This window comes from Macrobrachium nipponense, chromosome 10, assembly GCF_015104395.2.
Source record: "Macrobrachium nipponense isolate FS-2020 chromosome 10, ASM1510439v2, whole genome shotgun sequence".
NCBI classification, from domain to species: domain Eukaryota; kingdom Metazoa; phylum Arthropoda; class Malacostraca; order Decapoda; family Palaemonidae; genus Macrobrachium; species Macrobrachium nipponense.
In genome coordinates, this window is record NC_087204.1 from 28,901,579 (window position 1) to 28,915,984 (window position 14,406).

A 14,406-nucleotide genomic window follows, 5' to 3' on the forward strand; every position below is an offset into this window, starting at 1 on the left:
GGATTTTTGTAAGCACAAAAATATTTTTTTTTTGCTGGCTTCTCAAAACTTAGTTTTTTCCAAACCTAATGCTTATTTCTTCAAGAAGACTGAACCAAATTCAATGGAACTTTTACAGAATGTAGCATAGCTTTATCTTTAAATTTTGCTGTCAGGAAAATCACTTTTTGTGCAGCTTTTAATTTTGTAAGTATTCATTTTGAAAAGGAATGTCATGAATTTTTCAAGTGCAAAGCAATTGAACTTAGAGGTCAAATTTGTAAATTTCCCTATGAGAGAATTATCATTATTAGTTGTAGAGTAAGTGGTGAAAATTTGAAGCAAATCCCTTCAATCATAAGGTAGAAATAGTCATGTGAATGGGGTCTTATGGCGTCGGGCTCCTAGAAAAAACTTGAAATTTAGAATTGCATTTATTACAATTATTGCGTAATGTCAAATATATACCATATCCTGATTTTTGCAATACAGTAATTGCCAAATGTACATTTTCCAGATTTATATGATGTGTTTAGAGACCTCTTTTGTGCCTTAATAATTATAGTTTAGTGGCAATACTTCCTAGGAAGTTCGTCTACCCTATAACTTCCTATAATATGGCATGAGACTGCCTGAATTGTTCAATTAGCCTTTCAGCTCTGTAGTACTAGAGTGATTGTCATTTTATTTTTCTCCAGTTGCATCTTGTTAATCTTATGTTGTTTATTTTTAGATGACATTCAGTTACTAGGTGTTTCTGGGATGTATTTTAGTATGAGTTTGTGTTTTGCTGTATCTTATGTTTTTATGACTTTTGTTTTGGCAGAACCGGTTACCTCAAGTTTGATTTCCCATTCTATGGCCACATGTTAAGAATATAACAATAGCAACTGGAGGGTTTCTTTTTACTGGTGACTTTGTCCACACATGGCTTGCAGCAACTCAGTACATAGCCCCCCTAATGGCCAATTTTGACACGTCGGTGTCTGAAGATGCATGTGTGAAATATGCTGATAACGGTAAGTGTTTCATTTATTGTAAAACTGCTCATGGGATTCTATGGCATGTTTTTCTGGCTTTTGCCTCTGCAATAAGGCTTAGTTTATTGTCAGTGAAAGGGATGAATTTATGGTTACTTGTCAAGAGATGCAAGGTGAATGGCTATGTGACATAAGGGAAAAGATGAATGGAATGTTTGTTTTAATGTTTTAAATAGTGTATACAATATGGCAGATGCAGAGGGTGGCTGATTATTGAATTAAAGGATCTGAGAAGCATTAAGTAATCTGTTTTGAATTGCTTGGGAAATGTGAGTGTTTAAAACACTTACTTTAGTGCATCTGTTTGTCAGAGCATCAGACATTTTATTATTCTTATGTTTTGAATATTGCAGAGTGTTAGGGGCTTTAAAGATGATACTTCAGATATACATGCATGTGTAGAATGTGTATAGAGCATGAGCATGGACACTATCTGTAAGGGAGAATATTAATTAAGTTTAAGGTCAACTTTGTCAAGTAAACACATACTGTAGATGGTTGATTGAGTCAAGGAGATGAAGCTGTAAAGTATAAGGTTGATGTTTTGCATATGAATTTTTGCAGAATAAAGTTAACATGATTGATTAGGATGATTTTTCTGTCGACTATAATTTTAATTCTTAGAAAACCACACAGTAGATACTCGTAGAATCTAGTTGTTAGTCTGGTGACTAACTACTGAACGTAATATAATTAAGTAATTTATCAAGACCTTTGAGTCAGAGTTTTAGAACTCGTCCAGCTTGCTGAATGATGCGTCCCTTTTAAGTTGAAGCATGATAAAGTCAAGAAAGTTGGACAGCCAAGTGAGGAGAGGCAATATGGAAGGGATGAAAACTAAAAGCAGAAAGCAGTGTAGGTGTACTTGAAAGGATTTAGTAAAAAAATCCTGTGGCCCTGTATACAGTGTGCTGTTCAAGGCCACTAATGACTGATCAAAATGATTATTATCTAGTTTTTACCCTAATGCCCCCTTTATTTCCTCTATGTATGATTGGTCATTAACCCCTGCTTCTTTTCTGTTCCATATTTTTCCTTGCTTTGAATATAATCTGTTCAGCTCTGCAGTGAATGTTTTGCTGGGTGTTCTATTGGTCCCTCTAGGCGTGAGGTTTTATTTTAATGTTGTATACTTAACCCTTTCGGAGCATTCTTATGCAAAAAGTTTTACTATAAATTGAAAATTAAAGTAAAATAATATTTAAATAAGGTAAGGTTGATTACAAAGGGAATAAGAAGACATGAAAAAGCAGGGTAGGAGATCACAGAAGCAATAAATTTAAATTATGTAGGAAACAAAAAGATTCTGATACACCAGATAAAGGCAAAGTAGACATTACACTCTGAACACTCAAAGACCAGGATAAAATACTGTAGACCAGTACTTACCCTAGTACAGTAGTGGCTTAAGGCCTTAGATGATCTCAGTCACCATCCCAGAACTTCACAGCTTATTATCTTGTTAAAATCAGAAGGGCAAAAGTGATAGTGCAAGTAAATGATATAATATTGTTGCATCCATATCCTACGTACTTATCTTCTGCACTTACTACTGATGGTGCTGTTATGGATGCTTCTGCAGTTTTCAGTCATTCTGTAGCTGCTCTTATATTGTATGCCTGTCGTTCATACCATCTTGGCCGATATTTCTGAAGTTTAGCCTATCAGGGCTTTAGGTGGCATACTTATCCTCAAGGGAGGAATCATAACTTATGGGAGAGGATTTTTAGTCTCATATTTTGACAGGAAAGGTATTGTCAGCCTGAAGGGTTAGTTTGCCAGAATTTTTCTCTCGGTAACTTCAACTTTTAGTGGAATTTCTACATATGTAATTTTGCCTCAATTTATTTTTCCATCTTAACATTTCTGGTCTATTTTTTTTAGGTACCGCATTTACTGTCCAGTGGGACAAAGTGAAGCTGAAAGATCACCAGGATGCTGGCACATTTACTTTCCAGGTATGACAGAAAGAAAAACCAAGCTGCTTTTAAAATTTCCTCCCAAAATCATAGTATATAATCAGTGGGAATCGCTCATCAGTGCATGAGTCTTTCTCCACAATTTTTGATATTGGAGGAATTGCACTGAGTTGTCATTAAGATTCCATGTGGTTTACTTGGATTTAGTGATGTTTTCAATCCCATGTTTGGTTATATTTAATTGAGAGACTGTGACTACTGTAATATGCTCAATTGTGATAGTTCTTGTCATATATATTGGTATTTTATATCCATTTTAATATGAAAAAGTTGGTTTCAGTTTAAGTATGTGTGAATCTCACTTGTACCATTTTTTAAACAGGCAACATTGCATCAGTCGGGAGACATCATATTCACTTATAAACAGATACCAGTCACTGTCACAAGCATCCACGATGATGAGCATCCAGTGAAAGTTGGGCTGTCTGATGCGTACATAGTAAAAAGATCGTACCATCTTTTTGTAAGTAGCATTTTATAGTTTTTGACCACTAAGATTAAAGCACAGGTTTGCAAAGCAGATAGAGGGAAGTAGAACAGCAGAAAGTAGACAACATTTCTTTTAGTTTCTTAGTTTTAAAAGTTTGTGTAAAGACTAAGCACAGTGTACCTAGAGCAGTTTGAATGTTATTGGCTTTGTATGGTTCACAGATTTCTTTTATGTTAAAAAATATTTTGCTTTTTATGTAGCTCTATCCATCAAGTTAGGTTGGATGTAGAGTATGAATCCACTCCTCTCATATTAACATAAAGTTCCAAAGACCAGGACCCAAATTCATAAAACGTTACTAATTTAGCAGCCTGCTAAATCCTTAGTATCCAACTATGTAGCAGCCAACTAAATTGGTATTCATGAAACCTTGCTAACAACCTTGATAGCTAGTTGGCTGCTTGTTAGCATTTCCTTGACTTTGGTATTCACTATTTCTTTCATGTGACATGCTGGGGTGACCTTACTTGAATGAAGTAGAGGATTTGTTTGCAGTAGTGTTGTTTGTAGCACTTATCTGTAGTAATGAGTAACAGACTCCCAAGAAAATCTAACTATTCTGAAGGAGAAAGCATTTTCTTGGTTGATAAATATGAAGGGTTCGAGGATGTCGGCAAGGCATGGGATTCAGTGCTAGCCCAACATAGAACTAGATTTCTGCATGTCAAGAGAACGATGGAGGACATAAAAGATAAACTTTAAAAATTGAAAAGGGAATCCAAACGCTGCTTAATGGAATAAAAAAAAAAGTAACAGATTGACAGGAGGCAACAAAACCCCTAATGAACTCAATGCTGCTCAGCAAAAGATCCTTGATTTGTGTGAGGAGAAGACCCTAGGTTTTACAGGTATGACAGGAGAATAGAATTGGTTGCTAGGAGATTAATCAGTCTACAAAGATGTAGAAGAGTCTATCCCAGATGATTGTGATGGTCAGCAAGTTAGATATCCATAATGCAATGAGAATGTTTATAATGTAAAGGTTCCTCATTTTCTACATTGCAGTTTTATGGTATTGAATAGAGATGGATACTATTGTGTGGCCAACAGGGATATCTGGTACAGCCACAATTGTAAGTAATGGATATCAAATGATACCATATATAAAAGCCATGAACTTTTCATAGGATTTAAATTCTAGAGATATCTTCTTTCAGTCTCTGTCAAACAGGTTTATTTTTTCGATGTAATATGAATTAATGTTGCATAACTCTGCTCCCTTAGGGGGGTAGGGCCGTCAGTGCACCTCATTCGTTGCAATGTAGGCATTATTAAGGTTCTTAGCAGCGTCCCTTCTTCCCCTAGCTGCAACTACTTTCATTCCTTTTACTGTACCTCCATTCATATTCTCTTTCTTCCATCATACTGTCCACTCTCTCCTAACAATTGTTTCATAGTCCAACTGCAAGGTTTTCCTCCTGTTATGCCTTTCAAACCTTTTACTGTCAATTTCCGTTTTAGTGCTGAATGGCCTTAGTTGCCCCAGTGCTTGGCATAATGCCAAGAATCTATATAAATCAAATCAAATCACATAACTCTCTCTGGAATTAAGTAGGTTCCATCAGTACTTTTAAATTCTTGTTTGTTGTTTAAGGTGTTAAACATTTTTTAGCATGTTTCGATTCATAATATAGACAAGATAAAATAGTTAATAGCTCAGTGAATGGCTCAGAAAGCTGTTGGTTGGGTGACTTGAAGAGGATCTCCTACAACCATATGAAATGTTCCTGTTGCCTAATATTGAAGCGCAATTAAAATTTGTTGATATGGCTGGAGAGCATAGTTTCTTCTTGTAGGGTGTTCTATATCGGATGTTATTAAGTTGGTGACATTCACTATGCCTTGCTGTGAAAATTTACATCTCTCTAGTAATTCAGCATCATCAAGTACCTCCAATGGGCTTCTCCAGTCCCAAAAGACCTTTTTTTTCTGCATAGCATGACAAAGTTCCACTAATTCTAAGATTCTTCTAGCCATGCCTTCACGTCAATGGCAAGCGTTTAGCCGATTTAGTTGCCAGCTAAGAAGTTACAGCGGCCCGTGATCAATGCTGACTTACTAAGAAACTTAGCAAGCACCTAACTCGTGGATTTTTAGGAATAACATTTAGCACACAACTAGCTTAGTAACCAACTAACTCCCGATTCAGTTCCCAACTAAGCTTGGCAGGGTTTTATGAATTTGGGCCCAGGCCAGCATCCCAAGTGGAATTTGGCATTCAAAATTTAGGGTAGCCTAAGAAAGTTTGAGTGTACTTTCGGTTACTTTTAAAAAATGTCTGTTATTCTTTTAATAGTTACTTTTAGTTTTCTGTGCAGGAAAACTACTGAGGCTAGAGAGTTGCAAGTTGGAGTGCAGTAATATATACCATTATTCTCCTGTTATACCTGTAGAACCAAAAGGAAAAAAATGTATGATTCTTTGTGAATCATAAGAGAAGAAAAATCAGCTGATGAAATACAAATGGCAGCTAATACTTGTTTACATTCAGAAATTGTCAGGTACACTTATTATAGCATAGAACAGCTGTAAATATAGAAACAACATAACAATAATAAAAGATTTTCAGATAAGTAAAACAATGTTTATATTGTCTTTATGATGCAAAAAAAAAAAAAAAAAAAAACAAAAAAAAAGTTGTCAACTTCTGTGGAAAGAAATGCAACTTTGTTGACTTCTGTTGTTGGGAAGTCCAAAGCCTAGGCGTAGCCAGTCTCAAAATCTTGTACTTTTCCAAAACTATGCCTCAAGTAATGCTTGACCCTCAAAATTTTAGGCCGTAAAATTGGGCTTTAAATATCGAACAGTACACGAGTATACATATACGGTACCTCAAAAGCAGTATGTTTATCTTGTAAATATGAATATTAAAGAAAGCAACTTAGTATTGATGGTTCATGCATGTGAGTGAAAATATCAGTTGAAATTACATGGAAAAACTTTACATACTGTGCTGGTAAAATACTTTGGTGATGAGCTATCACTTCTTGCTCTGTATCCCTTAGATGTACGTCGAAAAACCATCTACGAATACCACAAGATCGATATGAAGAAGACTTTTACGATAGGAAATTGGACAGCTATACTCTTCAAGGCTTTACCAACATGCATGACTTTGAACAGCTGTGAGGCCTGTTTGTCAACAAAGATAAGTTTCCAGGTAATGATAGAGCTTATTTTGTACTGTTTTCATTTTGGAATTGCCAGCAAATCCCATGTCTTTTTTCAAGTTCTTTTGGTGCAGGGGATAATTTGTTTTTAATTGATATTACTGATAGGCAAAATACTTGAATGAACCATTTTCCTTTTACTGCCGTGCTTTGGAAATCCCCCTGTGCCTAGATTTTGCAGGCTTAAAACTTAATCCATTACAGTAACGCCTTGATCTTGCATGCTTTGAGTTGCAGGAATTCGCAGACTTGCCAGCTTTTTATTAGAACCTAACTAATTGGCATAAGCAATTTTTTCGCAGACAGTGGCATTTGCAAAATCTTTGAGAAGCTCTGCAGAAATGGTTGTTTAATTCTTAAAGTAATTTATAATTTTTCTTGGTTTTATCTATAAAATTGGTATGAAATACTTGTATATTTATTTTTGTACATAACTAGTGTTGTACTGTATGGTACAAAGGTAAACTAACATACTTTACATTAAAATATACAGTAAAATCAATCAAAATCACAAAATGGGTGGCAATGTAAATCTCTCTCTCTCTCTCTCTCTCTCTCTCTCTCTCTCTCTCTCTCTCTCTCTCTCTCTCTCTCTCTCTCTCTCTCTCTCTCTCTCTCTCTCTGACATATGAGTTGTATTTTTGTTTTTTTCTTTTTTCTTTCTACCAAGATAAGAGAGATTTTTTTATGCTATTGTAACATGTATGTTTCGCATTCTGTAGTTTATACTAGATAAACATGACATAATTTTGTCGTTAATTTTTTCATATTTTCCATGCTATAATTACAACATTTAACATTTCTATATCTAATTAAGATTTTAAAAGAATAATATGGATTCCCAGTCTTCTCAGGAGTGAGGAGGGGTGTAATGTAACTGGCTAGAGGAGAAAATGTTGCTCACGGATGGTCAAATAAAATACTGCTAAGGAAGGGATTTCTCTCTCCCTCTCACTCTCTCAAGTTATTCTCTCCTTCTCCGTCATAAATTAGAATTTTTCATCTTTTGATATTTAACATAAGAATGACTCATTTTTTGTCAGTTATTCCCTCTTTCTCTGTCATAAATCCAGAATAATTTCCCTCCATATTTAGCTAAGAGCAATCTCTCTCTCTCTCTCTCTCTCTCTCTCTCTCTCTCTCTCTCTCTCTCTCTCTCTCTCTCTCTCTCTCTCACATAATAGTGTTAGTAATATAATACAGAATTCTGGCTTTCCAGCCAGACTACATGTAAATAATGCCTGTTAAATAAATTGTCTGGAGCATTTGAAGGCTATAAATATGCATTCAGTACAAGTAATAGCACAAAAAGTTTGTTTCATTAAGTAATAGAAATACAGTTGGCCAAAAAATAATTGTTTAAATGGCTTAGAAAGCCTGTTAAAGGTAAAAAATTTCTTCATATATTAATTTTTATAAGTAACTGATTTCATCTGCTGTTTCAGTGTAATTGGTGTAACAAGATAGGCAGATGTAGTACGGGTTTAGATCGTCACCGTCAAGATTGGCTGTATCAGGGATGTGAAAACTTGAGCATCCAGGATCTAGATAAGTGTGCTGGTCTAGCCCCTCCACCCATCCTTATCCATCCCATAATCTCCCAAGGGTTTCCGCCAGCGTCGATACATTTGGACAGAATGCCAGTGCGAACCTTACGCAAAAGGTAGGTTGCATAGTTAATTGTCGTCTTCCTCAGGCTTTTTGTGTATGACACGTTCTGATCATGACTACTCTGAATGGTACTTGGTGCCTCATCTGAGGTCAGTGTTGTTAACTTATCCTGCATGACAGGTGGTGTGGAGTTACTGATGGTGGCACCCTGCAAGGGAATACCACCTGCTACGAGTTTTGCAAGGCACGCTGGAAACTTTACCAAAGGTTCTTTGCAGTGTCCTTTCTGCCTCCCTTTCAGCTGCATTACTTTTGGCCTTTTTGTTTTTTTCTCCTCCATTTGTTCCTTTTCTCATATTCCTTCTAGCTATCCAGCATCTTAATCTATACATTTGCTAAAATTTTCACCTTTCACTTGAAGAATCCTTTGGTTGAGCTGTACAAGTCAGGAAATGCAGCTGAGGTCTCATTAGACTACTTTATCATGATGTAGGTTTTTAGGGAGTTAGAAGTAAACAGATGACATCTCGTTATGAAAGGAATATTTTCTTTTGAATGGAAAATATTTTGTAGAACATTATTTTAATTGACAACAAAACTGAGTTACGGTTATGCGGGCCGTGGGAGTGTCAAAGCACTAGCACTGTTGTATCAAGTTTTCAACAAATTGTTAGTAGTATTTCATAGGTATTTTTTTAATATAGAGTGAATAGCTATTGGGTACTTGTATCTTTGGCAGACCAGTCTTCAGAGTAATAATTAGAATCATAAGTTATTGCAATACCAGTATGATTTCACTTTGTCGAGCATTAGCGGAAGAAATAGGATTCATTTGGGTATTAAAACTAAAATGACTTCTGTGATAAAAAAAGTTAGTCATAAAAATGTTATTGCAGTATTTTGTTTCTGTGACTGATACAGAAAGAAGTGGTTTTTGTGTGGGCATAATCCAAACTGTAGTAGGGGTCGCTAATGTTAGTTTGAATAGAAAGCTGTAGAGTGATTGGTAGGAATGTTTTTGATGTGCAGCATTTTATGTACTGTATGAAGTATTACTGTTGTAATTTTTATCAAAATATGTTTTTAAGGGACGAGATATGAAATTACTTCTTTGTAATTTAGTTCTGTTTTAGTGTTTTCTTTTGGAATTCCCACATGGTCTGGGTCATCTTCATTACACACACTGAATTTTTCGGGCCTTAATACTGCATCTTTGTCCTGCTACTTTTCTGAGGTGTATGTAATTTTTTTTTTTTTTGTTTCCCCCCACATCACAGCAGCATCTTGGAATTACTTGTATTATTTCAAACTTATCACGTTCTGGGTTGGAGAGAATTTGGGATAACTGTTAAGAAATTTATAGCAGAAATCGAGAGTATGCTTCTTTGATGTATTCTTTGGGTACCACCTATGAGCTAGGGGAGAATTTCACCAACACCGATAAAGATTCTTCACGGTTTTTAACCCTTAAACGCCTAAGGGGTATAATGAAAATAGTCTCCCGTATGCCTAGGGGGTCTCGGAGTGAGCGCCGAAGCGGAAAAAATATTTTTTTCAAAAAATCAGTGCGCTTAGTTTTCAAGATTAAGAGTTCATTTTTGGCTCCTTTTTTTGTCATTGCCTGAAGTTTAGTATGCAACCATCAGAAATGAAAAAAAATATCATTATCATATATAAATAATGTGATATATGATAGTGCGAAAACAAAATTTCGTATATAATTGTATTCAAATCGCGCTGTGAGCAAAACAGTTAAAGCTAACAAGTTAATTTTTTGTTGTTGTATTGTACATTAAATTGCAATCATTTTGGTATATAACACATTGTAAAACAATCAAAGCAACACAGAGAAAATATTATCACAAAATGATGCATGAATTTGTAACGTGCGGACCTAAAAATTTTTTTTTTTCAAAAATTCACCATAAATCTAAATATTGTTCTAGAGACTTCCAATTTGTTTCAAAATGAAGATAAATGATTGAATATTACTATACTGTAAGAGTTTTAGCTTACAATTGCAGTTTTTGACCATTTCAGATGAGTTAAAGTTGACCAAATGTCAAATTTTTTTAATATATTTTATTTATATGCAAATATTTCGAAAATGAGAAAAGGTACAACCTTCAGTTATTTGTTGTTGTATTCTACATGAAATTGCAAACATTTTCATATATAAAACTCTATGAAAACGCTGATATGAAAGGACGGGCAAATGTTCCGAGAGTGCGACGTACGCATTTCGGAGATTTGTGGCGGAGAATCCGCCCGCGGAGGGAAGGAAAGTTTTTTTTTTTTTAAATTCACCTATAAATCTAAATATTGTGCTAGAGTCTTCGAATTTATTTCAAATGAAGATAAATGACTGAATATTACTAGACTGTAAGGGTTTTAGCTTAAAATTGCGTTTTTCGACCATTTCGTGAGAGTCAAAGTTGACCGAACGTGGTTTTTTTCTATATCGTGATTTATATGCAAATATTTAGAAAATGAGAAAAGCTACAACCTTCAATTATTTTTTTTTGTATTCTACATGAAATTGCGCACAATTTCATATAGGCGGTCCCCGGGTTACGACGGGTACCGGCTTAACGACGTTCCGAGGTTACGCCGCTTTTTTCTTAAACTATTCATTGAAAAATAACCGCCGGGTTACGACGCTGACGCTTCCGACGCTACGAGTTTACAACACTTTTAAAAAACACATATTATGATAAGATAAGAATCCTTTATAGTTTAGCACAGTTTCTCTCTCTCTCTCTCTCTCTCTCTCTCTCTCCTCTCTCTCTTTGTATTTTTATTTTCCAAGAAAATAATCACTATAATTTTCTCTCTCTCTCTCTCTCTCTCTCTCTCTCTCTCTCTCTCTCTCTCTCTCTCTCTCTCTCTCTATACTACAAAGATGTATGTTTTTTAGTATGAATAAATAAATGATTTACTATTTTCAAATATTAATATAATTTATACAGCAATAATATCAATTCATTAAAGAAAATACCATAGTGAATTGTAGATTTTAGCTTATATTTTAAAAATTATCGAAGAATGAAGGAAATCCCAGTCTTCTCTGTTGAAGGAAATCCCAGTCTTCTCTGTAACCTTTCCAGGTACTAAAACCTGTCAGATATATATCATGTTCTGTGACAGCCAAAAGGGGGAAGAGCTGGGGGAGAGCTGCAGTGTTGCGATCAGTGGTCCTGACATTTCCCTCCCCCCCCCCCCCCTCTCTCTCTCTCTCTCTCTCTCTCTTCTCTCTCTCTCTCTCTCTCTCTCTCTCTCTCTCTCCTCTCTCTCTCTCTCTCATTTACTGAGACTCGAGATTTTTTATGTACTTGTACTATTTGTTTTTAATACTTTCAAATAATATAATAATAATAATAATAATAACTGTAATTACAAAATTCATATGTGATAGTATTTAAAGAAATACAATACGTACTAATCTATCCATGTCACTTTTAATTAAGGTTAACTCTCTCTCTCTCTCTCTCTCTCTCTCTCTCTCTCTCTCTCTCTCTCTCTCTCTCTCTCTCTCTCTCTCTCTCTCTCTCTCTCTCTCTCTCTCTCTCTTGCCACACAAGATAATAATGAGTCATAGTGGTAACGCCCTCCCTCTCTTTCGCTGGTAGCGTTATAAACAAAGAGAGATAAACTCTCTCTCTCTCTCTCTCTCTCTCTCTCTCTCTCTCTCTCTCTCTCTCTCTCTCTCTCTCTCTCTTACCGAGATGAAAGAATTTTTATGGTACTAGTATGTAAAATGTTTATTGATAATTTCAGTTATTTAATAATAATAATAATAATATAATAAAACTTTAATTACAAAAATTCATAATGGTCGTATTTTAAAGAGATGAAAATGACCTTTCCATTTCACTTGTAAGGATAATTCCTCTTTCTTACTGAGATGAGAGAATTTTTATGGTAGATGCATGTGTTTATTATATTTTCAAATAATAATAATAATAATAATAATAGAAGTAGTAATAATACGATAAATAATTTCAAAAGAAAATTCTTCCCTTTGTCTTTTTCTGTATCAATTTCTCCACCTCAACTCGAGTGACACTCAAGCTTAACAATGCCATACAATGGTCAACGAATTAATGGTTTATGTAATCTCTCTCTCTCTCTCTCTCTCTACTGATGAGATCATTTTCATGGACATGTATGTAATAAGTTTATCATTAATATTTTCCAATAATAGTACAAGTACAAAATTTATATCTGAGTATTTTAAATACAATAATCATTCCATTTCTCTCTTTTAAACAACTCTCTCTCTCTCTCTCTCCACAAGATACTTGTCATACATTTGGTGTTTCTATTTCTTCCTTTTATCTCTCTCGCTCTCAGCAAAAGAATTGATAGACAGACAAACATAATTGCACAGTCCTCTCTTTCTCTCTTCTCTGGAGAAATATATGTATTTATGGGAGGGGGAAAAAGTGCCTACAGACGTTCATAATCTATTGAAACCTAAGGAGGTTTATTTCTCTCTCTCTCTCTCTCATCTCTCTCTCTCTCTATCTCTCTCTCTACTCTCTCTCTCTCTTGTATTTTAATGAAAATATACAGTAATTTGTGAATACACAGTGTTGCACATGAAAAAAGTAAATTAGTGATAATTTTAGAGATACGGCCCTAAGAAAAATTGCAAATTAGTAGTGAAATTTTCCCTGTGGACATGTTTTCAAGAACGTCGTTCCAGCTTACGACGATTTTCGGGTTACGACGCGTCTTAAGAACGGAACCCCCGTCGTAACCCGGGGACCGCCTGTATAAACTTTATGTAACGGCTACTTTAAAATGGTGCGAACATTACGACAATCGCACGTATGATTTTTTCAGAAGAGTTACCGCCCTGACGTAAGGAAAATGTTTTTTTTTTTTTTATAAATCCACCATAAATCAAAATATTGTGCTAGAGACTTCCAGTTTGTTGAAAAATGAAGGTAAATGATTAAATGTTACTAAAATATAAGAGTTTTAGCTTACAATTGCGTTTTTCGACCATTTCGGTAGTCAAAGTTGACCGAAGGTTGAAATTTTGGCACTTATCGTTATTATAAAAATATTTCAAAACTGATAAAAGCTACAATCATGAGTAGTTTTTTGTTGTATTCTACATAAAATTGCACACATTTTCATATATAATACTTCATGTAACGGCTAATTTAAAATGGTGCAAAAATTATGTCAAAGTGACGAAATAATTTCTGAGATGTATCACTGATACTTTTTAGTGCGATAAGAAAGAAATTCGCGCTTGCGCGCCTGCGTAATGATTGCAAACAAAACTACACCTTGATCCGTGAACTCCCAGCATCCCCCAAGGCACGTGATTCAAAAGTTTTTGGCTGGTAGGCCTTTAAGTATTTTTCCGCGAATTTTTAAAAAACTTTTCTATGTCGACGTAAAATATGTCCAATCGGCACCCGACAGACAATTTATCTCGACGTAAAATACGTCCAATAGGCGTTTAAGGGTTAATATCAATGATTGGATGTGATAGACACCTAGGAGGTCATTTAATGAGAAAGATGATTTGGAAATGTGGAAAGAACATTTTGTAAAATTGGAAAATTGAAACATTTGAAATTCCTAGATTCATTAAGACGTTGAATTTAGAATGACATGTAAATCCTGTTGTACAGAAAAGTGATAAGCTACATAACTACACAAGATGTAAATGAATTTTGAAGTTTTTGTAAGATTAACTGAATAAATTAAAAAATGACTCTTGTTTGAAATGAGTACAAGTTTCAACAGGGTTTTTTAATTGCATAATATTCCATTGCCTGAATTTTTTCTCAGTTGCTGCTGGTTGCAGCTAAGAAATATTAAGAAAAAATAGAAAAGGATTTATCTAGGAGAATACTAGTATATATATTTATTAGTTCAACCATTGGAAATTTCCTGAATTTCATCTTGACTATGGGTCAGCAGTTCATAAATATTGAAAGACTAAATATTTACCCTGTAACCTTTCTTCAAAGCAGTAATTAATGTGTGTTTTATGTAAGGGGTTGGTAAACGACGAGTTTTATTTTTCATGGAAGTTTGTGGTTACATAACTACATTTTGTTAGCAGTGTTTTCGGGTTGCTAACTGTTGGTCCTCATCTTGCTTCCAAATCA

The 14,406-nt window shown here is 34.8% G+C and overlaps 2 protein-coding genes across 2 annotated transcripts in view; one reads left to right on the plus strand and one right to left on the minus strand.

The window, feature by feature from the left end:
* The window catches only part of LOC135223525 (plexin domain-containing protein 2-like), a gene marked incomplete in the record, with an annotated part of 113,441 nt that overhangs the window by 82,221 nt on the left and 16,814 nt on the right, over nucleotides 1-14,406 (minus strand).
* LOC135223939 (plexin domain-containing protein 2-like) lies at nucleotides 836-4,511 on the plus strand. Its single transcript, XM_064262860.1, has 4 exons — nucleotides 836-998; nucleotides 2,904-2,977; nucleotides 3,321-3,461; nucleotides 4,494-4,511. The coding sequence occupies exons 1-4, from the start codon at nucleotides 941-943 to the stop codon at nucleotides 4,509-4,511; spliced, it is 291 nt and encodes a 96-aa protein (XP_064118930.1). The 5' UTR covers nucleotides 836-940.